At 39.2% G+C, this 25,686-nt stretch overlaps 1 protein-coding gene across 1 annotated transcript in view; it reads right to left on the bottom strand.

Moving 5' to 3' along the window:
* Nucleotides 1–25,686, bottom strand: part of LOC126388258 (protein phosphatase 3 catalytic subunit alpha-like) — a 37,789-nt gene that overhangs the window by 3,602 nt on the left and 8,501 nt on the right. The window contains exons 3-13 of the mRNA XM_050041275.1: nt 20,055–20,179; nt 19,810–19,921; nt 19,113–19,258; nt 18,855–18,994; nt 8,347–8,424; nt 8,130–8,224; nt 7,072–7,197; nt 6,869–6,949; nt 5,171–5,255; nt 4,887–4,984; nt 3,188–3,238 (exon numbers count right to left, since the gene is read on the bottom strand). Coding sequence (XP_049897232.1) covers nt 3,188–3,238; nt 4,887–4,984; nt 5,171–5,255; nt 6,869–6,949; nt 7,072–7,197; nt 8,130–8,224; nt 8,347–8,424; nt 18,855–18,994; nt 19,113–19,258; nt 19,810–19,921; nt 20,055–20,179 — 1,137 coding nt within the window. The remainder of the gene's footprint in view (nt 1–3,187; nt 3,239–4,886; nt 4,985–5,170; nt 5,256–6,868; nt 6,950–7,071; nt 7,198–8,129; nt 8,225–8,346; nt 8,425–18,854; nt 18,995–19,112; nt 19,259–19,809; nt 19,922–20,054; nt 20,180–25,686) is intronic.

Below are 25,686 nucleotides of genomic sequence, written 5' to 3'. Positions count from 1 at the left end.
AGTATCATTAATACACGACGTGCCCCAGGCACAACATTTAGCTCCAAATCCACAAAACCAGCCTGAAAATGAAGGAAATCTGAAATGACTGCATTAGAGTCAATGGAGCACAGCTGTGTTGTTGTCGGACCCTGGTCTGAGTCAGCCCGATGCTACGTTATGATTGGCCAGTCTGCGTCTGGGGGCAGGACTTAGTGAAGGATCAATTGTAGCGTGAACCACTGCAGAAGCCATTTTAAGTATTTTGCCATGTGTATATGTCTGTGGACAGATTTTGTTCAGCATAATAACGCTGCAACCGTGCAAGTTGCAGACACAACATTTTACAAGTGTGTAGCTGAGATCAAAGTGAAGACCAAATTCAAAGATGGGTGTGGTCTGAGCAAGGGGGCCGAAAGTAGGGGTGTAGGAAATAGTGCAGAGTCCACTGGCCCCCCACTTTACACTCCTGACATTTTAAATCGTGGATCACTGTATTGTGGCTGGAGTGATTCCATCACAAGATGGTCTCTAGCTCTTGTGTTTTGATTTGCACAGGGTTACATACCACTGGTATATACAGTTTAGTATCTCTGCAACTGACATTAGTAAAATAGCAAAGTAGAAGCTGCTGCGATTTGACACTTTAAGGACTCCTTGTGACACCAGCTGTATGACTTTTTCCCAAAAACACTAAGAAAAAAAAAGTAAAGAAATTAAGTTGTAAAGTAAAACTTCCCAAACCGCAACTGATATCCTTTTTTACATATTTAGTCCCTCATAGATGTCTACAGTGTACTGTGTCATGACTTGAAGCTTTATCCAAACACATAAGGTAAAAGAAATGTAGCCAACCCAGACTCAATTAACTTACCCTCATTGTGAAACAAAAAAATCACTTTCTACCTGCTACCATCCTGCTGATTATTTCAAATAAGATATACATGTAAGTAAAAATATAGTGTCAGTGCCGTAAACTGCTGTCCCATCCTGAACCTTCTTGGGTAGTGAGCGATGATTACCTCAGACATATCACGAGGAACTGAGGCTTCTGGATGCATATTTCATGTCGATGCTCTGGTCTGCTTTTTTGTTCTTGTGCATGCAACACTTTTTTGGAACCAGATGGAGGCCATTTACAAGCCAAACCAAAAACAATGAAGTATTGTAGTCATGCATCTCTTAGCAGCACTTGACTTTGCAGTGTTTTAATTTATCATGAACTTGCCTTGAAAAGCTGTTCTTTCTTTATTTAGCATTCTTTCCTCTTTTCCTCCCAGTTTGGGATGACCAATTTCAAATATGTGCTACAGTCATTGTTAGTGCTACACTGATCTGTGGTCGTGTAGGCAGTGGGTGGGGGTGAGAGGAGGAGATTGATACATATGGAGGAACCTGGAACAGGAGTGTATTAAAGGGCACCTTTGGTAGTTGTAAACCCAGACCATATTTTTCCGTGTGTTTGTGTGTAAGTGATTAGTTAGAACAAAGGTTTTTAAAATTGGTCAAGTATTGAGTGAGAGGGCCGACAGCTGCAAAAAAAAAGGGCTGCGCTCGAGGTATATGCAACCACAATGTATGTTCACCAAAAGTGCTTGTTTTTGCCACTGACAGGCTCAGATTGTTATTCTAAGTGTCTGACAGTTTGTGGAAAGGATCCCTACAGAGATAGACCTTTTTCTTACGATCTTTTTTGTTTAACCAGACATCACCACAAAATCACCATTGTCAAAGCCACCAGACTCCTTTTAAATAAAAAGTAATTTTATTGTGTATAGAGTCAGCATATTTTCACATATAACCGAGTGAATTAAGGGTTAATTTCAACCAAACCAGAGCTGGTGATTGTTGGAACAATAAGAAGACGAATCAAGACTGTATTTGTGAGTTTTACTTTATTCCCGTCAACTTCGAATGAAGTGTGTTTTACAATGATCAAAGATAAAACGAAAAATCTTAAAAATAATATTAATCAACCTTTAAACTGTTAATGATATTAAGTAATATTAAGGAGGGCTAACCTTAGCCAGCTATCTCCATAATGTTTCTAATATTAATGACAGGAGGTGACGCCAAATTATTATTGATCTGGACCTTTATAATTTGCCTATACATGTTACTTTGTCAGTAAACTAAGTTAGCATTTGCACTTTGTTCGGCTAATGTTAGCCAGCAATATCTCTGTTGAGACGGCCCACTTTAATTTGGAGATGAAACCATTAACGTCAGTAAGAAATAATCCTTGTGAAGGTGTAAAAGAAACAGACAGGAAGCTGCGGTTTTATTGAGTGATAGCAAATGTTACGTGCGTTAGCTAATATAGGCTAGATAACTAGTATGGATGTAAATCACTGAGGCAAACTGTAAGGCGTTGTAGCATTACTGTTAACTTAAATGGAGTCTGATGGGTTTGGCGATAGTGATTTCGAGGCTGTTTCTGGTTAAACAAAAAGGATCTTACTCTTAACAAAAAGGTCTATCTCTGTAGGAATCCTTTCTATTATGTTGGCAGACATTTAAAATAATTTGAGCCTGTCAGTGACAAAAACAAGCACCTTAAGTAGACATGCATTGAGGGTGCCAAATGCCGTGAGTGGTTACATTTCAGCCTGATTTGCTGCCACTGGATTCAGCCCTCTCGCTCAATACTGGACCCATTTCTAAAAGTGTCAGTCACTGAGACACAAAACATGGGAATAAAGGGTCCGAGTTAAAAACTATCGAAGGTACCCTTTACGTGTGCGACAATTTATGTTCTCAGTTCACTCCTCCCTCGGTAAATTTGTCTCGACCAAACAGTAACAAAAATATGATCCCTCACCAGGTTCCCACCTTGCAAATGCTGCCAATTGTGAGTTGTTTTCCTTCTTAAGTACTCAGGCGCCCATTAGAAAACAGTTCCTTAAAAAATCCTCTCCCTACAGTACAGATGACCAATTATTTCATTCCAACTTTTATGAAATATCTCTTTCAGTTCTCTCTCTAAGATTTAAAAACCAATTAACTTGTTTGGTTTTCTGTTTTAATTAATGTTACTGCAAAGTAAAGTGCCAGCCAAAGCAGCATCGGACCGTCCCGTGAAATGTTGCTTGATGGAGTCGTTGTTGTGTGAGCTCTTTTGTGAATGAACTGTTAGTGGAAGGTGGCCTCTGTGGCAGGAAACCCTGACAGTATGTTTAGAGGGGTGGAAGATGGGGCACAGGTTTACCTTCTCCGTCCTCATCAGTCGTCTCGATGGCTTCAATGGCTTCAATGGTGGCTGAGGGGGGGAGGAGGGGAGCAGGTTACTCCTGATAAAGCCATGCAAATGTAAAATGCAGCCCCAGCGAAAAAGGCGGCTCGTGTTAGGCCAGATGGGATATAGTACATGTTCACTGGCAATGCAGGCCAACTCAAGAATGCCATGCATTAATACTGAGAATTAGCGTCAATCTCGGGTTAGATGTGAAGAATAAAAAAGACAGATCCATAGAGAGAGAGAGAGAGAGAGCGGGACAGATATATTGAGACAGAAAGAGTGAGAGGTTGAGTGGAGCCTGTAAGAGAATTTATGTAAGAGGACAGAAATGACCTCAGGTCAGTGTGAAGACATTGCTCTCTGTCGACACCAGTAGTGATCAGTCATCGATCCCACCAAGGTTTTGTGCACAAGCACAATCATTGGGTTGGAGATAGCCAAACTTTGATTTAAAAATACCTTTAACACTGAATCAAATGGCTCTTTGTGGTTGCTTGTCCTGCCAATCCCACTGTAAATCAGCATTGAACTCTCACTAAAAAGTAAGTGAATAATAGACTTTAGAAAGTGAGAACTGGGAATCACATTGGATTCCCATGTTGTTCTGTTGTTCTGTATCTGCTGGATGTGTAAGTGGGCAATTGTAGGTCAACAAATGTGCTGTAACAACTTGGCGAGCTGATACAACTATGTTGGTGTGAGTTTTGCCGCCTATAGATTAAAAAAAAAATGCTTAATGTAAAGTTTATGTGTGAATTTATGTTTATAGTCAAGGCATGGATCTAGGAGTGACTTCCATCTTTGTCTGGTGATGGAATCTATACAATGCAGGTTTTACACTATATTACACTGTAATGTGTTACTGCAGGCAGAACTTTTAAGAAGCAGTTGTGTTGTTGACTTAGGTTCCTTTTTCACAGCTTAAAGGAATACTTCACCCCCCCAAATGACCATTTGTATATCAGTTACTAACCCTGTGTTACCTTCAGTTGCTGAGGAAAACCTTGTTTTTCCTGCATGCCTCTCTGGTAAATGACGAATCCAAAAAGTAGAAAATTCATGATGAATTGAAGTCATAGGGGTCCATGTTTAACAAAAGCAAAACTATCAAACATCTGTTTACAAACTCTCACACAACTCGTGCAGTATAATCCATTTATCCAGTCGTATGCTCAGTATTTCCTAAACACATGCATTCTTGCTAAAAGTACGATTTTAAACACAGCATTTGAAATAGTAAAGTTTTAACGAAAATGCATTTGTTTGGCTGAGCATATGACTGGATAAATGAGGCTTGGATTATACTGCAAGAGGTGTTTTGAGTGTTTGTTGTCAGATGTTTTGGTACAGTTTTGTTTTTGTTAAACATGTCCCTTTATGACTTCAATTCATCAAGAATTTTCTCATTTTTGGATTTTTCGTTCACCATGGAGGCATGCGAGAAGAACGTTTCCTTCACAAACTCAAGATAACACAGGATGAGTAATTGATACACAAATGATTATTTTGGGGATTAAATGTGATCAAAGAGGCTAAAAAACAAGTCAGAAAAGAGACAGAGAAAGAGAAGTAAGAACAGTGGTGAGACTGGGACCTGATGAAGAAATGAAACAAAAAAAAGATGGAGTAAAGGGTCGACAAAAGGCTTCATGCTGAGCCTTCTACTCACCACTCTGCAGTGTCTGTCTGCCTCCAGAGAGAACCCCGCTCGGCAGCATGCCAGTGGGCGTCAGGCCTTTAAGCGTCAACACATTTTCACTCTCCTCTCTGCAGGAAACAGAGGCAGGCAAACAGGTCATAAAACTACACCGCACCCTTAACAAAGTGGAGACAAAAACTTTATGCCCCCATTTTGATAACAGTGTACACACACACACACTCCCTGTATACACACACACACACACACACACACACACACACACACACACACACACACACAAACATGAACTCTACCTGAGGACTGAGAACATTTTGGCCATTTTCCCAATAGCACGGATCTTGTTTCTGATCACCTCCTTGCGTGCTGCAGCTGCATTGGCTGCAAAGAAATACAAATACATACTGCCATTACTGTCTCTGATATAACAGATGCCGCCATTAAAACTTCAGCCCATATAATACATGAGAAACTTGCTGTAGGGTCCTATAACACAAAATATACTGTATGTTTCTTGATACATAGAATACCATTGCAATACATACTGTTATTATAGGCCATTGTAATGCATCAGATACTGTAATTACATGCCCATGTGACTGTGCTCTAATGTGCGGACTCTGTGTTTCCATCTTTCACATGATCTCTTGTCTAGCACCTGATGTTTATCATCTGGATGTGCGTGCTTTTGTGTACCTTATTGTACTTAATACTATAGGTTCTGTTATCATGGACTATATGAATCAGAAAATGTGTTTATGGGCTAATCTGATGGCAATAAACATTGTCTTCATTAGGTAATGCAATACAGCACAAATCTTTATCTTTTTCCTGATAAGCAACTGTTAAGTTTTACATAATTAACACATCAAGATCACATGGCAATTGACTGCATTTAGGCCAGTGTTTAAAGGCAACGCCGTCATACAAGTGCACGAAAACGAGAATCATTTTACACCTTATTCTCTACCATACCTGATGGTAAAGGAAAGAAGCCCAAAATCCAGCTCAAGTGTGCAAATCTCAACTGTAAGCCACTGACTCATCACTGTATCCTGTATGCTTGGGTCTTCTTACAATTTCGTATACGTTTTCATTGGCATTCTCTTATTTACAAAGCTATTCTTGGCATACTTCCACCAAAAACTTGAAAATGGCTATGCTCTTCGTTCTCAGAACATGTTTTTATTGTCTGTACTGGGGGTGCAGCTCCTTATATGTGGAATCCTCTGCAGAAGGACTTAAAGTTGTACTCATTGTTTCCTCGGCCGTTTCAAAGTGCTATTGCAGGATTTTTGTACACAATCTCCTATATACCAATGTCACAGTGTGTCTTAGCTGGTCTTTGTAATCACGTGTAGTTGCCATTTTTTTGCGTTGTATGGTTCACTTTTAGTATATATTAACATGATTTTTGGCTTTTCATTGTCGTAATCTTATTTTGTGTTTTATATTGCTTGTTTTACATTTTTATTCTGTATTTTTGTTCTATGTTGTCTGTCTGTAATTTATGTTGCTGCCTGTCATGACCAGGACACTCTTGAAAAGGAGATTTTTAATCTCAAGAGGTTTTATCTGGCCGAATTGAGGTTAATTAAATTAAAACAAATAAATAATTCCATGAAAGATCTAGTTTTAGTGTGGTAAGGGAGACTTTGCAGTGGCAGCTCCAAGCTATGACATAGCCTTCTGCTTACCTTCCACTGACACTTTTACAACAAAACTCAAGACGTGCATGTTTTCAGTAGCCTTTGGTTGCTCTTAATGGTTTTAATAATAGTGTTTTATAATATTCTGTGTCTGTTTCATATTTGGACATATATTATGATATTGCCTTGTATTTTCCCATTGCCTTTTACTGCTGTAATTATGCCTTTTTTCAACTCTGGTTGTTTTTAAACAGGAATGTGCTATATAAATAAACTGGACCCACAATATACTAATGACACATATAAATAACAGAGTATTGAATCATTATTTACAAAACATCGTACCATCAAAGATCTCATCCTCCTCATTCATCATGAGTTCATCATCGGAGCAGATGCTCAGCACATTCACCAGCATTTCTGTGACTGGGGTAGAAACAGAGCGCAGGATGGAGGTGAAGTCATTAAGCAATAAGCGCCAAACATGACAGAACAGGACGTGGTGTTGTATTAAAAACACCAGAAGACTTTCCTCTATTAATGTTTACCTTTCTCTCCGACAAATGGCAGAGACCAGGTGAAGACATCCATGAAGTTGGGCAGCCAGTAGGGATGGGGTGAGCAGTTGAACTGCCGGATGTTCATGACATTGTTTTCGTATTTCAGTACAGCAGCTGTTGGGGAAGCAGAGGGGAGACAGTAGAGTAAAATCCATCCTGTCCCGTTAATAGCCTGCTCTGAAAAAGATCACACCACTTTAATAAGAAATATTTAATAGAATCAGATAATTTTTTAATAACGTTTGCTTAAAAGAAAAGCTATAATGTGGCATATAAATCTATTCTTACATTACTGCACTGCACTACGACTGCACAGTGCTCAAAAAACAATAAAGTTTCATGGGTGCCCTCTTCAAATGTATTCATGTTCTGTGTATGTTTGTGTACAGCAGTGTGTGAGACAGAGCGGAAAATGAGATATTCGACCACTAGATGGCCCAGCTGAGGCCAGGGATTGCTGACACTGTTACATCAAGAGGGATAAAGCCACATGGAGATAGTCAGCGATGCCGACAGTCCCTCCCACGCTCCCCATCTCCCATAGCCCATAGCAACCAAGACACAGATCTGAGAACACAAACAAACGGGGGCTCCCTGATGCATTCTTATGCCTGCTCGCAAGCTAAATGCAGATGCATTAACCTCTACACTCTACTCTGTGCCGTTAAAACCATTTAAATCAGTAAGTCAGCGGAGCCCATAGTAGTCATTTTGTTGGAAGCGTTTTTTAATGAAATCTAACCCAGATGCAGTTAAAATGCCAGACATGAAGGTGTCTGTATGGATGCTGAAACTGGGGCACCTGTCTTTCACAACACCAGGTTTTACTGTTTACTCTTGTCTCTTTTAAGTAGCCATATAAATTATACGATATACGGGAATAATACAGTGTTTTCAACAGTAAAAAGATTCATTTTATATAGCTTAATATCACCCAGAGCCATTGTTACTGTGCAGAAATATGACACAGATATAACAGATGACAGAACAACAAATGAAACTGTAAACTGAGAGAGGACGGGTATAAAATGAAGAGATTTTCTGACCTTTGTTGTTGTAAACATCCAGGTAGTTTGGTGCTGAGAAGATGGTAATGAGCGAGGGGAATCCAGTGGTCTGACTTTTACGGTACATCCGGTAGCTTCACGCCAGTCAGGTGGAGGTAAAGGCAGAAGAAAGGTACAGCTTGTTGTTATATTTGTTATTATTTTTTGTTTGTGTGGATATTGTTGTTTTTTAACGTGTGTCGTAGGGAAAACATACCCTGCATCTTGTGCTTCATGCGCTCGGATAATTGATAATAGGTTATTGCTCTGTAGGAACTCACACACAGCTGGATAACTGGAAAAGAGAAGATAAAAACTAGGATTAGAGTCGTCACCGAAAAAATGCTTCTAATGTACCGTAATGTAAAAAACAAGAAATCTAATTAAGCACAGTCTCACCATAACTTTTCCATCATTGAAGCTGTAGGTTACCAATTCACACACAGTTTTACTCCCCAGAAAATGAACAAAGATGCATCACTCATGAATGCATTAATGGAAGCCTCACTGAGGATGATGCAAGGATGTGAAAAACCAATCCAACAGCTACCTGTTGCAGTTAAAAACAAACTAACCCAGTATAAGCGGCAGTCAGAGCTTCCTGCCCCCGAGGTCTAACCTGACAGGAAATGTGCCTGAAAGGAAGGGAAGCCAAACTGACTGCGATGCTACACTCATTCATGGCATTAAGTATGTGCTGTAACCAATGCACCCTTTGCAATAAGGCAGTCAATTAAACCTGTCAGTGCCACCGCCCCGTTCTTTTTCTCTGTTACTGCCTCATGCTTGCTCACTCTAATTATGTCGCTTAAGGACACCTTTTTAGAAGAATACAGTAATATTGTTTGCCCCACCTTACCCGCAAATTTCACAGCTCCATTTATTGGACATTTCGTCAGCCACAAAGGTGTACTTCGAGCCAGAAGTGGAAATTTGTGTCTGTGCTGCTGACAGTTTGGGGAACAGAGCGACTCTTATCAAGGGGCTTACTGCCCACTAAATGCCTGCGATCAATGATTTACTTTACCCAGCTAAGTATTTGCTGCTGCAGCTGCTGGGTGATGTCTTGGTGTCTGCTAATGTCTCCTTTTATCCAGCCATTTACAGTGCCTGCGCCCAGTCACTGCTTTTCTGTTACAGTATTTATGAATTCATTTTTTTGATGAAGCTTTTTGGTTTTTATGAAGGATTTTTTTACCCTTAAATTGGGATATGATGGAAGCCCATTTCCGCCAGTGTGATTAAAAAAAAAGATCAGGTTAAATTACTATTATGAGGAACTTTCTCAAAATAATAACTTGATATCTCAAAAAAATCACTGCGTATTTCAAAATAATAAAAAAAAGTTCCTTAAATAATGAGAAACCATAAAACAATTACTTAGTATTTCAAAATAATGAGAAGCTTTCTCAAGATAATAAATTAGTATCTGAAAATATTGATTTAGTATCTGGAAATAATGACATAGTATCTGGAAATACTTAGTATCTGACAAAGTATCTGGAAATAATGACTTAGTATCTTAAAATAATGACTTAGTATCTGACAAAGTATCTGGAAATAATGACTTAGTATCTGGAAATAATGACATAATATCTGGAAATAATGACTTAGTATCTGGAAATAATGACTTAGCATCTGGAAAAATGACTTAGTATCTGGAAATAATGACTTAGTATCTGGAAATAATGACTTAGTATCAGAAAATAATGACTTAGTATCTGGAAATAATGACTTAGTATCTGGAAATAATGACTTAGTATCTGACATAGTATCTGGAAATAATGACTTTCAGGGACTCTAAATAATGAGAAACGTTCTAAACATTATGAGTTCTTTTGCAAAATAATACAAAAAAAAATGTTCTCAAAATAATAACTAAGTACCCCAAAATAATGAGAAACTTTCTCAAAAAAATGAGAGGATGCCTCAACTTTTGACTTAAAGTAACAGGGTCAATTACACTGCAGTTGTATGTGTGACAAGTCAATGTTATGTTGAGTATTATAACTCCACAAAATTTGCTCCATGCTCAATATGTGGAACATTTGAAACCCAGTTTTTGTACCCCTACGCTCACCTTTGGGGGTACCCCACCTATTAAAGGGTGTCTCCCGCTTGCCTCTCCCCTTCTGCTGTTGTATTCCATGGGAGAGGTAAGCGACATTGCTCTTGTGGTCATTTCTGTGTTTTAGCGCTGTTAAGCTGTTTATAAGTTCATTTTATGCTAATATAATCTGAATGCCTCCAAAGATATCCACGGTTGCGTCTTTATATCTAAACAACGCAGACATCAGTAGAGTCCACCGGTTACATTAATATCGAAAAAGTAATGAGAAACAATAAGTCATATTTTGAGAAAGCTCATTATTTTGAGAGACTACGTCTTTATTTTTGAGAAAGCTTCTCATTAACTGTCTTAACATGAGTTTTTTTCTGTTCATCACACTTGCAAAAATGGGTTTCTGTAGAGTACAGATATGTCAACTGTGAGCAAATGAATAATCATCATGACCACTTTACATATAAAAATTCAACATGTCAGCCTCACTAAACAAAAACTTCACACTGCACACTTCTGTGCTCAATTCTGACCGATAACATTACAAGTCTAAATGGTTAATAACAGAGTAAATCAATTAAAATTTGTAATATTGTTATCTCTCCACTGGCTGCATGCCGAAGTTGTCCTCAGTTTTTTTTTCTGGCCAGATGGACAATGAGCTGTCACATGGAGAAAGATGATAAAAACCACATGACTTCCTATCTGACACTTCAGACTGGAGTTACATCTGATGTGGAGCAGATTCAGGGCCCGACTTTGTTTCCAAAGGAAAAGTAAAAACAAAATCTCCCAGAAAACATCAGACCTGTGTCACACAGGAGGGACATGTAATCGGAACGGGGACACTTCCAGCTGCAGCATGAATGTAGCCTTCCATTTAGCAGCTCTCACCACAGTTGTTATGTAATACCTAGAAGGTTGTGTTATGTCATTCAGAGACTGTATCATCCCTTCAAACTGTGTCTCCTGGGTTAGGAAAAAAAGATTACAGTTTGATTAGCTCTTTTAAAAATTTAATGCCCTCAATTCAGCAGCACCTCAATCTGTCTTAGCTTTGAGGAGTCCTTTGTGATTCCTTTATTTCGTCAAGCTGCTGTATTCCAGACATACATCTGACAAGAAACATATTCTTAGATCCATCAGTCGTAAGTGCCAACCTGGTTACAAATGAAACATTTGCTTGATTGGTATCTCATCTAAGAAATGTATTCTTAAATGACTTTGATAGTTGCTAATGAAGTCAAATGAACAATGCATAATATATGTTCACCAAAGGCTGTGCGTCCTGTCAAAATGGTGCTGAGTAAAGCACCAGTGACAACAGCACTTACAGATGCTCTGTGTGAAAGCATTAGCCAGAAGCACCTACTGTAAAATATAAATCAGACACATTGCTCACTTCACTGCAAACTCCCCAGTATTTGTTGGTGCAACCCTTTTGCACACCAGCGTTCATCTATATGAGTCCAACGGGACATATTTCAATTAATTATTGTAATATTTTTTCTCTTTTACAAGTTTCTGCGCAGGCATTTAGAGACGTGAAAACTTTCTTATAGTCTCAAACTGCTAATTACTGTTTGCAGTGATCCACATTCACTGTGTAATCCATTTTCGAAGACTGACACAGCACAAAAAGAGAGATACACCGAGCAAGCTATTGGTACAGGGCTGCAACTAACAATCATTTTTGTTATCAGTTAATCTGCCAATTATTTTTCTGATTCATCCATTACACTTTTAGCTGATAAAAAGTCAGACAATAAGGTGACGTCTACTAATTGCTTCGTCTGACCAACAGATATTAAATTTACATTAATAAACTAGAAAAGCAGCGAATCGGAGAAGCTGAAAGACATTTTTCCTCATAAATGTTCGAAATGACTAATCAAAATTGTTGATTACTTTTCTGACCACCCGCTAATGATAAGGTGATTGCCACTACCACCAGTCATGTTTTCCAGACCTACAGTAACATACAGTACATCCTCCCCCAGCAACAATCCCCTCTTCTGGCACTTTCCTACAGTCACTGCCATCCATGCACCCATCAAACTTTCAGAAGCGTTTAAAATATTTAAGTGCTCAAAGGTTTGTGCCGGAAGAAAAACAAGGAGAGCTGCTGTGCCCTGAGCACCTGGCGAAACTGTGCCATCCTCGTATATCTAGGTCACATGGCTAACATTCCCTCGGTGGCCAGTATATAAATTACAGGAATAGCTGCATCACACACTAACATGGATACGCTGTAACTCTTCCCACTATGGCTGACAGTACACCCTAATAGAACTGTAAAGTGTTATATAAGTGTTCCTATTAAAAACACATCTACAATCTCTAACTTAGAAATAAGGGGGATTTTTGCCTCACACTCGTTAAACATTATATTTGTCAGTATTTTTTGCTTCTTGTGCACAGCGCTGGCACAAATGTCACATAATAGCATCAAAATAAAGACTCCAACGTACACTATGTTCTAATTTATCTTTTGTCCGCACCAACGGTATCTATTGATTACTGCGAGGGAACACAGTACACACACACACACATTGCTCGCCTGCGGCTCACATTCCTTCTCTCCCCTTTGTGAAAACACACAATTATGTGTCGGTGAGCCTGTGAGTGAGAGGGAGCGAGAAATCTGACAAGTGAGTATGAGCGAAGGAGACAGAGAGAGATGGAAGTGCCGTGTTGTGAGTGTGAAACTGAGAGGTTTTTTCTTTCCTTTAAGAAAATCCATCTGTTGGGCTGGTGGTCATCACGCTCATTTACCCCTAATATAAAAACCCATGTTTATAATCCTATTCCTAATCACTGAGCAGGGTCACATCTTTCTAATGGCATCAATCAATGCACAAGAAACGAGGCTTGGTTAGTTGGTGCTTTGCTATTGTAAAAATAAAGTCCTGACAAGGCTGCAAAATAGACCAGAACATGAAGTGTAGCCAGTATATGACAATTGAATTAATACAAACCATTATCTGTTAAAGCAGCATACATGTAATCAAAACTACTAAGTCTGCAGTGGTGCCTCCAGATTAATATGATGTATGAAAAATAAAGGCTGTGAGCAAAATTTCATCTAACCCTTTTCCACTCCATCCCTCCCTACCATAGACCCATTTTTGTCTTTTTTAGGGGGGGGCAGTAGATCTTTATGGGGAGATAGCAGGTTAACATTATATGCAATATAGGAGTTTTATACATCATCTGAAAGCTGGGAACCTGCAGATTAATTTGAGATGCAGCTCAGCACTGTGTGAAGCTTCTCTAGTCACAAATCTGTAATAAACATTGTGATTTGGTCAGACGCCTATTTAAACGTTAAAGGCTAGAGTGTTTAGGGGTTTAAAATGTTATTATGGTAGTGTATGATGGCCATTCCCATGTTTATTTATGTCTCATAAGTTGTTGCAGCAATTTTTACATTGATAGCATTTGTTACACAGATTTGGTACTAAATTTAAGCATTTTTCCACTCCAGAATTTATAAAATAGTGGTAAATATTCCCTCAACTACCACATTAATTCACCAAGACCTTGAATACTATAGAAGAATTCATGCTGATTATTAAAATTTTAATTTATTTTTAATGATCAGGGTAGTAATGATTAAACAAATCACAAGTAACTGGTTAAAAGATAACTTAACCAATGTAAAATGGAAGGATCTTGTGAGAGAAATGTACGAAATGGAAGAAATTGCCATGAGAGTTAGAAATCAAGTGTGCGTTTTTGAAGAAAGATGGGAAAAATGGTTGAGATATGTAAAAGATGATGTTCCCAATGATCTTTGATTATATGAAGTAATGAGATTGATAACATAGAAGTGTTTTCTTGTTTTCTTGAGCATGTATGATTAGGCATGTGGGTATCGTGCGTTAATGGGTTTATTTAACTACATTGTAAGAAATAATGTATAAGTAATTTGCTTTTTTTCTTCTTTAATTTTCTTAATTTATTAACATTATATGTCGCTTATTTCCTGATATTGCTAATGCTTTTGTTTATGTTTTACGTATGTATTTTCTTTTTTCTCCTTTTACCTTACCTTTTTCAGTCTCTACATATGTTAAATACTCCTAAAAAATGTCACAATAGGTCATTTTATACAGTGAGGTCAAGGTTAAAAAAATGATTTCACTACAGTAAAAACTGCAAATATGGCAACTAACATTATCACACATGAATACGGTTGGGCTCACTGAATCAACAAAAGGCTCAGCTTTCCTGTCATACTTAATTTATGCAATTCCAAGACTGTTAAAGTACCCGAGTATGCACAAAATATTCAAATAAAATAGGTGAAAATAACACATTTGTACTGCATGAGTAGAACTGTTGGTGTTTCTCAAAGTCAAGGATCCTTCCTGGGTAGGACGAGTCATTCCTAGGAAGGATCCCACAGAGGCAGGGCAAAACTCCTTCTTAGGAATTGGGTGAACACACATTGGAACAGGCTAACCAGTGTCCCCAGGTGTGCGTCATTAACCCTCAGCGGACTGAGGGGGTTTCAGGATACTGTGATAATTTTGGGCTCTCTAATGTTGTTGTACAATTTGAACAAATGTAAGCAATATTTTCAGAGTCACGTGACTTTTAGGAAGAATATATTTCTGGCTTATACTTAAAAAAACAAACAGGTAGGCTAAATGAAACTTTTGTGGCACTCAGCGCTCCGTCACTGCTGTAAATGATTAATTTAAAAACCTTAATGTTTTGTCTTAATCACAGTATTTCAAAAATCTCATTATTTGGCAGATGACACATTGGAAAGCGTAAATTATGAGGTTCCTATCGGCACTTTTTTATGCTTGTATGATAAAAACTTCTGGAGATATTAATCCAAATGACATATTTATCTAAATCCTGCCAAGTTCCGCTGGCGCAGGTTTCACTGAAGAGGCCCCGCCTTCACTTCAAGCAAATCGTGCACAAAGAATTGTGGGTACTTAATACCCACTGAGGATATATACACATGCATCCTTGAAAATTCTCTGAAGGAAGGACTCAGTCCTTGGTAGAATGTGAAAGATTCTTGATATTGGAACAGTCCTTAGGTGGGATTTGATGATGTAGCATTCTTAAAATTCAGCCATTTAAGGATCCTTCCTTGACTTTGCGAAACACCCTGTATGTTTTTGCCCAAAGCTGCATGGGATGAGCATAAATTGAGCATGTCTGTAACGAAGAGAATCGTGGGTACCCATTGAACCAATTTTCATTTAGATATCCTGAGTTTAGAGGTCAAGAGACCCCTGTGATAATGGCCATGCCTGTTTTTCCCTCCTTTTTGAGCGTTATTTAACCCTCTTCTGGACAAGCTAGCATGACATGGTACCAATGGATTCCTTAGGTCTTCTAGTTTCATATGACACCAGTATTGTCACTCTGGCTTTAAAACTCAGCCCATTGCAGCCTCTGAAAGACATGTTTATCCAAAGAGGGGACCCCCTCCTAGTGTACTGGTTAGAGCACTCATCTTCCATGCAGAAGGTCCAGGGTTCAACAGTCCTCAACAGTTGCGCATCTCAAGCCCATCATAGACAGGAGGTTCCAGATGTAAAAGTGAATTCATTAGAGTCTTCCACAATGCATCCATTTGGTCGTTGTTACCAAAAAACCATAACTTAATATCATAGGAGAACCAAGGGCAGTCATACATGGCGTTTACTCTGCAAAACTCGGTAAGCACTAGATTTTCTGCTGTAAATTAGATCTATTTCAAAACTTTTCCTCAGCTCTGAGGGGCAAACTTAGTATTGTTTTTATGGAGCACATGTACAGGGAGTTAAATTACACCGCCCAATGCATCACTGTGTGTTTGCACTTACAATTCACGAATTGCAACAATCAGTCATTGTCGCTACGTAGCATAAAATCAAATAACTGCACTATATTTGATTGCATCTTAATGTACCCCCTTTCCCCCCTCAACCTGCTTATACATACTTCTACATCAGATGGAGATTTTCTTGCATTTCCCAAAAATCCCTGAGGAGAACGTGGTTCTCTGTGCTGCATACATACTGTATAGTTGGCAAGAGTCATAATGATGGAGAGGTAAGTCTGAGAGTGAAGGCAGAACAAAGCCATGGGGAGATAGATGACTATTATAGCAGCATCCTCCACACATCTACAGAATAATCCTCACTAAGCTGCGCTCTCCCTGTGAATAGATGGTTTCTTATCGGTGACCAGTTAACAGCGGTGAAAGGGGAAGTTAAGACCCATCACCTGCTTCGTTTTCTGTGTCAGATACTGTGCTGGTGAACTCAAAGAGGAGATCTCGCCTGTGTGGGAATATGTCGTGAAACAGAAACACTTAATACTTCAGTGGAACTATTTCATCTGATTTGAAGCAAATGTCACCTTTGACACCAAAATGAGATTTACATGGGTTATAATGTGAATCTGAACTGCAATTATTCTGAATACAATGTCCAGACTGTCACTTCATTTTCAGCAGAGGAATAAATCTCCCTGACTTAAGTTTTCATGATTTGAGCAGAGCTGTGGCTCCCACACAGAGGGGAGGAGGGGATGAGGGGCGGAGGGGGTCTGTACTGTTCTGAACGTTCATTAAGAAAACTCTCACCACCGCTGCCACCTCTTCTCCTCACCACCACCTACTTCCATAGCTTCGCTTCCATCTCACAATTAGGACAGTGCTCACTCCCCCTTCTTTTACATGCTCTGTCACTGGAGGTTGAATAGTTGCATAACAAACCCGTTCCCAAATTTGCCTCGCTATTATGTTTCATATTTTACTCCTCTCTCCTCTCTGCCTCTATTTTTATTTGACTCCAGGTTCACCCAGCTAATCCTTTGTCTGTAACAATCTGTTCTGTAAGTGGAAAAAGTCAACCTCCTCTCAGAGACAGTTGTTTGAGAGCCACAAGGCAACACAGCACATTTACTCACAGACACGCACTATCTATAGGCTTTAAGGATATGTTTACCTTACATTAAGTCTTCTTTGTCATCCCCATTATGAGGTGTTAAGTGTGTGTCTACTGTTTGTGTTGTCCTTTTTTGTTTTGCTCAGGTAGCAATAAATGTTTGATATCTATTAATAATTTATAATCTTAACATCTATTTTTGATATTAAGAGTTTTGGTTGCAAGGCGCCGGTAAAGCAGCTGAATTTATCCCTGAACTCCAGTAATTCTTTTGAAAGATTAAATTAGATCTCTATACCGATTATTCAGGGTGTTGACCTTTTAATGCACATCACTCCCTTTCTCCCACCTTCCTCTTTCTCTTAAATACACAGCCTAATGAAGCAGAAAGGATGTGCAGAAGAAACCACGTACTTCATGATCAACCAACATGGGGATAATTTTCTTTTCTTTTACCTTACCCAGGTAGGATTTATAATTGGAGGATCCAAAGAGTAAGTTGCAACCTTTAATTCTTTTAAAACTAAAGTGTAATTAGAGACCTTCAACGAGCCACATGGGTCATGCTAATGGGATTAGTGCAGTGTATGACAAGTGCTCAATGTAAGCCTAGATTTCTTTAGCAATGCAAGATGGCATGAACACAAAGTTTTAGACTATTGGATGCATAAAAGCAGCACTGCAATGTATCATTTAGTTAATTTGGAGTTGCCGCACAGGTATTTTCTCTGTATCTATAGCCCCATTTCCACCAAACACTTTCGGTATGGTGCCTTTGGAACCAAAAGTAACCCTTCAGACATGGTACCTAGCGTTTCCACTGCAAACAGTACTCTTAAATGTGGGCGGGGTTGTTGTCACTGCTCCGTCCAGCACTCACTTCCTTATTATCGGTGACACAGATGGAAGTCTGCACCTCATTTGTCGTCCACAGAATGGGGTTGCACTATATTTTCGAAACAAAATAAAACAGGCTGCAGTGAGAGTCTCTCTCCATGGGATATTTTAAAAATAGCGGGTTTGTACATTTAGTCCTTCTCAGGCAAGCTCAGGGGTTTAGTGTTGCCGGAGCCCACAGGAACTATGCTCCACAATGCTTTCTTTTTCTTCGAGTGAGGATTAGAATATATGCCGTTCACATGACCCGGTCGAAATTAATATATATAAACGCTTGAAGATCCACTCATTACTAAAAGTATTATTAAAACGAAAGTAATGGTCAAAGTTGTCAGTAACATTTAAGGTGTGTTGATGGATTCACGTCATCATCTCATGCATTGCGTAACATTACAAGTTAACGTTCCACCTTAAAAGTTGCCGGCAGTCGGCCCAGTGAATTAAGTTATTTTTTCTCAGACTCCAGCTGCTGCAAGAGGCAGCAAAACATCATTTAATTTTATAGTTACAGTAATAAAACTCTCCACAGTATGAACAGTGGTTACATGAGCCTCAAAACCAGCCACAGCTCAGCCCTGAGCAGAGTGACCGTCCGCTACCGACCAATCAACAGACTGCAGTGTTCACAGCTCCACCTTTTAGTACCAGATCTGTGTGCTAGGTACCCCAACAGAGGGGGGACCAAAAATGGGGATGGTACAGAACGGTTCCATTGGTGCCATCCACAACTTTTCACAGTGGAAACGGAAAAAAATGCGTGCTGAACTGAACTGTACCGTACTGCTCGGTGGAAACGGGGCTTAAGTATCGACAACAAGTGTTCAAGTTATAAGTTGCTGCAGGGAAGAAGAAACAGCTCACCTGTAGAAGTAGGAGCAGCCTCGCACTGTGTTGTGGCTGAAATATTCCTGGGTTTTCTCGTTGCCAAAATCCTCCAGAGGATCAGACCACAGCAGGTCACACATGGGCCCAAAAGCTGGCGGCTCCTTGAACCGATCCAACTTAACATAGAGAAGCAGAAATGCATGTTTAAAAAAAACAAAACAAAAAAAAAACCTTTCTTTAAATAACAACCAATCTACAGCATGACCTGCTAGTGCTGAGGATGTGTGTTCTTACCTTTTTAATGTCATCTAAGGTGTGTATTTCAGGTGAGAGCCCACCGTGTACACACAGAAACTGTTGGTTCATGAGTGCAGCCAGAGGGAGGCAATCAAATGCATCCATACATGAGTCGTACACCTGCTCTGAGTACTTGATTTTACCTGACAGAAGACAAACATACAATGAGCTGCATCAGTGCGCTTAGATGTAACATGACATTTACTTAGAAAGAAACAGTTTTACTGGACAAGTACGTTTGCACATAAAACAAATATGGCATGTTCTTGGTTTGTTCTTATGAGACACCTTTGATACTGAACAACACAAAATTACAAAAGTAGTATATTGAGATATTTTTTAAGTAGAAAATAGATGATGAAGCTTCACACAGTATATGCATGTACCACAATAAAATGCATATATATTTAAAATTAGGTTTCTAGTTAATCAAATATTAAAACAAAAAACATTCTGAAATATTACACACATATGTACACATGCTGTGCATCCATGTGTGTTGCTATCAGCTCAAAATTTTCAACTGTTCACAAACAATTCCATCCTCCTTTGTTGTGCCGTCATACAGAATTAACTTGACAGTCCCAGCAGACAGGTGCATTACTTGTAATCTCTACCCAAAGTGCTCCGGGCTACACATGACATTACCAAGACAGAGAGAAAGAAAAAAAAAAAAACGCTGAGAGGTACTCACATTCTTGTTTGAAGGTGAAATATTCTGTCAAATGTCTACATTCATGATTTCCACGAAGTAAAAATAGTGTCTTTGGATAGAGGATTTTCAGCGACCAGAGGTATAAAACACACTGTGAAAACAAATACATAAACAAAGTGTTATTCTACACAAGAAAAGCTGTATGTTATAGTGAACTGATGACATTTTTAGCAGTGTGTTTCCCCCAAGCCATGATGTACTTGATGATTTTCTGATGGTTTTACCTCAATACTGAAGTAGCCGCGGTCCACGTAGTCCCCAAGGAACAGGTACCGTGTTGTGGCTGGTGATCCTCCCACTTCAAACAGCTTCATAAGATCAAAGAATTGCCCATGGATGTCACCACAGACTGGAAAATAACAAAGGACAGCAAACGTTACACAATCAAAGAGTCCGATAGAATATCTTCGTCTGCGTCTTTGTGTTTTGCTTGTGAGGGACCAAGAAAACCCCACGTTTCTCGTGTTAAGCACAGGTCTGTATCATTTGATTGTTTTTCATTCAGTGAAACAACTATAGTAGGTTTGCTGAGGTTGATACAACTCTCAAACCTCCTGCCTCTGAAACACATTCACAAATAATTGGTACGGTTGTAAATGTGTTTGTCATGAAGCTAAAAATCAAGGATGTTCTGGAGATGTGCAACAGCTGCATTTGTTGGTTAGAGGGTTCGAAGACAGAAAACAAGAGAGAGGGTAGAGAATATTCTGGCAGGATCTCATGGCAGCACAGAGTAGAGCACTTTCTATCGGAGGTCTTTTTTCTCCTCACAGGTTAGCTTTATAAATAGACAGGCGGGTAGGCAAGCGGTACAGGGAGATGCTACAGTTTGTGTTGATATCTGCATCTAAACAGTCTCAATAATTCATGTTTGATAAAGGTGATGAAGTGTGAATGTCGTAATGATTGCTGTTGCTACTATTAAGACATCAAAGCAATGAACTTACAGCCTTTGACAATGAGTGTAATGCACAATGAAATATAGATGTTATGTAACCATAACACCCTTCATGAACAACAATAGCTATAGCAAACAGCATATTGTGTGCTACCTTAAACATGTGTTACAGCCATTTGCATGCCAACATTTCTCCGTGGATTATTGTATGCAACAGGCTAACCCTGCAGCAACACGCTAATCACAGCTGCTTCAATAGAGAACACAGGGCTGCAACTACAGGTTATTTTTCATCGCTATTTTTCATCTGTAGTCCCTTGGCCAAGATGTTACACATGCTACCTTTTTACAGGTTTCACAGGATTCTTGATTAACGGATTAGCTATTTTTTCTATTACAAGTCAGAAAATGGTGAAAAATATCAATCAGATGCTGAAGATGAAGTCCTCAAGTGTCTTGTTTTGTCCACAACCCAAAGATATTCAGTTTAGTATCGTATAGAGGAATAAAAAAACAGAATACATTCACATTTAAGCGGCTGGAAGCAGAGAATTTTTACTTTTTTCTCAACAATTATTCATACCGATAGATCAATTATCAAGTTAGTTGGCAATTAATTTAATAGTTGACAACTGATCGGAAAATCATTGCAGCTCCAGAACAAAGAGTAGTCAAATATTAACAGTGTCACCATAAAGGAAAGTGTTTGTTATTCTATTAACTGCTGGGTATTTGGCTTCTCTCAGTTGTGTCAAATAGAAACAAGATGAGCTTCACCTTTAACAGGCAGCAGAGCAGCGGCTAAGGAAAGAAGATTTATGCATAGTGCTGCAGCAGGAATATATATTTATTCTAAAATTACAGCCATACCACCAGTATAAAAACACTCAAAGAGGAATATAATGGTATAAATCTCCCCTGTCTTTAGGTCATCATGGCATTGAGATATTTCCACAGTCTGTGGTTGAAAGGCCTCTGTCCTCAGCACAGAGAGGAGAAGCTCTCACCTCAAAGAGGTAGAAAAAGCTCAAGCCCTCAGGGGAGATGCATACTTTTTTTTCCCTCTCGCAGCGAACACTATGGCTCTGGAGTGCAAACCTACATCTCATTTCCTCACTGCCTTCAATTTTTCATTATCATCTTCCTCTGTCTCCTTCTCTCCTACTCATCCTCCATCTCCTCTCTCTTTTCAGTCTCCCCTATCAGCTCCACAGTGGCCTTCGCCCACTCAAAGCTTAGAGCAATGTGAGTGGGAGACTGCTTGTGTGACTAAAGCAATCAAACACACACATGCGCACATACAGTACGTACACTCACGCACGCAAACACCCGTGGAACACATCCGTGCAAGTAAAGATTCACAAGTGCATAAATGCCTCATAATATATGACTACACACACACACACACACACACACACACACACACACACACACACACACACACACACACACAGCTGCAGAGACATTCAAACACAACTCAAGCTCAAACAAGCCTCCACACTCACAAATGCCTGTACACAATACTCAGTTCATCATCCATATTTCATACTTAATACATAAAGCCTCCATTTCCCTGACGCCAGTCAAGATGAGGAGCCCGAGACTTCGCTTCAAATCGATGTGCATTTCATCCATTTGTCACCTTTGTTTCGGCTTAACGATGGACTTAATTTCAAGTGAGGGCTGCATGATAGGCCTATGAGGAAATTACGCAACATGCGATAGCATTGTTGAATATTGCTGTAAAGATATTGCTTATAATTAATAAACAGATATTAAAGTGTACTCAGGTCTTGACTTAGACTTGCACAGTACCTGTGCTTGTGCCATGTCCTCTCTCCTGTATCTAAAATATAAGCAGATGGCTGAAATGCTATTTTCTAGGCAGTATTCCTCTTTGTCTACACTCATCTTGTGAGACTTTAGTTCTTCAACCATGCAAAAAAGTACTGCAGCACTAGTCTAACAATTCTGACCAATCAGACAATGCCTAACTGCAAGGCTCTGTCTGATTGGTAGGGAGTTGACAACATGGCGCCCATCAGACAAAAACATACCTACAGCCAGAATGTAAGTTAATAGGTACACTGAAAGTGCAATATTGGCATCTTTCTCGAGGTGTTTGTTGTGCAATGTGAGAATTAATCTGATTGGATTCTTATAATTACATGTATATTTAACGTCAGACTGTGTTGGGTCAAGTTGATTACATTATAAAAATAAACATAAGATACATAAGACTGTGATCTTATAATGCACCAAAATCAGATGTCAAAGGTGCATATTATTTACGGGGATTTTAAGAAAGAGTCAGAGCATGTGAGCAGAGCGGAAATTTTGGATGGAGCTGATTTTGTTTGAAAGTTGGAGTGTCACCTTATCTCCATCCCAAAAGGATTTTGCTGTGGTAAACAGCACACATGCAGTATTTTTTTTGTGTCAAAAATTGGCTTGGTAATGGAGTTAACAAAGTACTTTCAAAGGGAAACTGGGCGAGCAGTGAGCGATTTGAGTCGAGCGAGGTAAAATTTGAGTTGAGCGTAGAGGATATTAAGCATAGCGGCCTGAAGCGGCTGTGAGCGGGGAGGCAGAGCAAAGGGGACAAACAGCTCCGTTAGCGACGAGCGTAGATTCCCACCGCTCATCTCTGCTCCCATGCTCTAAAAAGAATACTAAAATGTAACTTTGATTTGAGCAAAATTCTTACAAGTTTCAGGACTCAGTCGAGACTGCTCAAGCCTTCTTTTTTGATGGGCACGGATGCCAAGGCATCAAACACCTAGAATTGGGTACCATCTTAATTTCTTATTTATTTTATTTTATTTCATTTTTCAGCAGATGTGTCTTGGATAGTGGCACGTTATTGAGAGGTGTTTGGCATTTAATAAAGGCCTGTGGCTGGAATCAAACAATGGATGGTGGCTACACATGTGTTCCAATCCCTGCAGGGACACCCCATTTTAATATTTTGATACTAATGCCACCAAAGTTTTGGTACCCACAACTACAATAGTTTTTTCAACAGCTTCTTTTGATGTTACCATACTTTATTTTTGATAATGAGAGTACAGACAGGAAACCAGGAGGCCAAAGGACACCACCAATTATTGACCTATCACTGAAAGAAAATAGATGAGCTACAAGTCTTGCCTTTGGCCTTGGGCACAATAAGTTTGAAAACCACTGATCTAAGTCAACTAGGAATCTAACCAGGCATTTAACGCCAGCTTTTGGTCCTTGACAGTTTTCAACACTCAAATAAATATTTTACTTTGTACATAAAGAGTCTTGAGATTTAACATCAATACCTAACGTTACCTCTAGCCATTTTTTTAAATCCATAAATTTATTAGGCTACATTTATCAGCTAAGGTTTGTAGATGTAAGAAAGTACTTATGACAATAGCATGTCTCTTGGACAGTGTTGGGCCACTAGTGGTGTAACTAATTAGTAATGAAATTTCAGTAATACTATTACAATTACTCCAAAACCAACGACTCGTTACAACGTTACTGTTGTTATCACGAAACTACTGATATGAAATACAACATCACATCGGCGGACTCATTTTAGTAACCGTTGTGCTGCGCGCGCACGTCATAAAGCAGCAAGCTAGCTGGAAACACTTAGCTTAACCTGGAAATATTTCCGTTACTTTGATTTTGTCAGGAGGAAATACGACAAGAACTGTTACTGCAGGTAGTCAGACTAAAACTCTTTCCACTGCAAAAAAAAAAACGTCTTCAAACCTCTGGTCTGAAACACCGCGGCTACTACGACGCACAACACAACAACGTGACGCTCCAGAAAATAGACTGTACCAAAGGTGAGCCCTTCTCGGCTGCGGAGGTCAGCTGTAGCCCCACACTGGCTAAACAAACAAAACAGGATTTTACTCGTGGATAGCTGCAGCTACAAAGAAGAAATTAAGCTTGTGGCTGGATGAAATGTTGCTCCATAAGCGTCTCTCCATCGTTCGGGCAGAGCCTCGGGAAAATACTGGTCACAAGCAACTGAAGACACCGGGTAAGTAGACGCTACCTAGCATTAGCTAATGTTACACTTAACCCTGACATTCACACACACAGAAGCACTCATCTGAATTTTGGGGAGATTTGCAATTACCAATTTTATGGTTTGTAACGGAAAAGTAATATAACGAGTAGTGTAAAGAATTACTGTTGGCAGGGGGTAATAAAGAAAATAATTAAATTACTTTTGTAAAGTAACGAGTACTCTCGATGGGGAAACGATGGTTGAATACACAAGATATGACACTTTGATTTTACAGTATAACTAGGACACATTTTAGGTCTGTTATTGCTAACATTTGCAGATGCTGTGGGCTTTTAGCAGTTCATATTTTTCTTATTATTTACCTTCTGTGTTGTTAATGTTGCTGGTTTACTAAAATAAAGACATTACACTTGTTTTGCACCTTAACAACCTGAGTTTTAAAACCCTGATTCACCTGGTACTATTGTTTAGGTTGGTGATTTTACCTTTATAAGTTACACATGTGTTGGGCATGATTTCTTTGAACAGCTGATTTAGTTAACGTAAATAGAAAGACCCAACTATGTGCTGCAGTAGTTCACTCTTTTCAAAAAGCCTCACCCTGAAGGTGCCAGTAATTAGTCCTTGATGACAAGACTTACAATAAGAAATACAGTGTTTCTGAAATATTTTTGGCCTTTTTCTCTTATATGACAAGACAGTGATGATTCTACCTGGAAATGACCATGTCCTGCTTTAAGAATTTACATATATATGGATTCCTTTTAATCAACATTTCATCTGCGTTTGTGTTCCAGTCAGGTGCGTTGTTTATTTTTGTACTGTTCAAACAGTAGCTTTGTCAGTCCACATCCTCTCACTACCTCTTAGGTCTCATGCATCTTTTCCCACTGTCATCCTCTCCTCTAGACTCTCTCCATAGCCATAAAACATAAATCAT

The sequence above is a fragment of the Epinephelus moara genome, chromosome 3 (assembly GCF_006386435.1).
Source record: "Epinephelus moara isolate mb chromosome 3, YSFRI_EMoa_1.0, whole genome shotgun sequence".
Classification (NCBI taxonomy): domain Eukaryota; kingdom Metazoa; phylum Chordata; class Actinopteri; order Perciformes; family Serranidae; genus Epinephelus; species Epinephelus moara.
The sequence above is the reverse complement of the archived record's forward strand: the minus strand, read 5'-3'. Positions and strand labels throughout refer to the sequence as shown.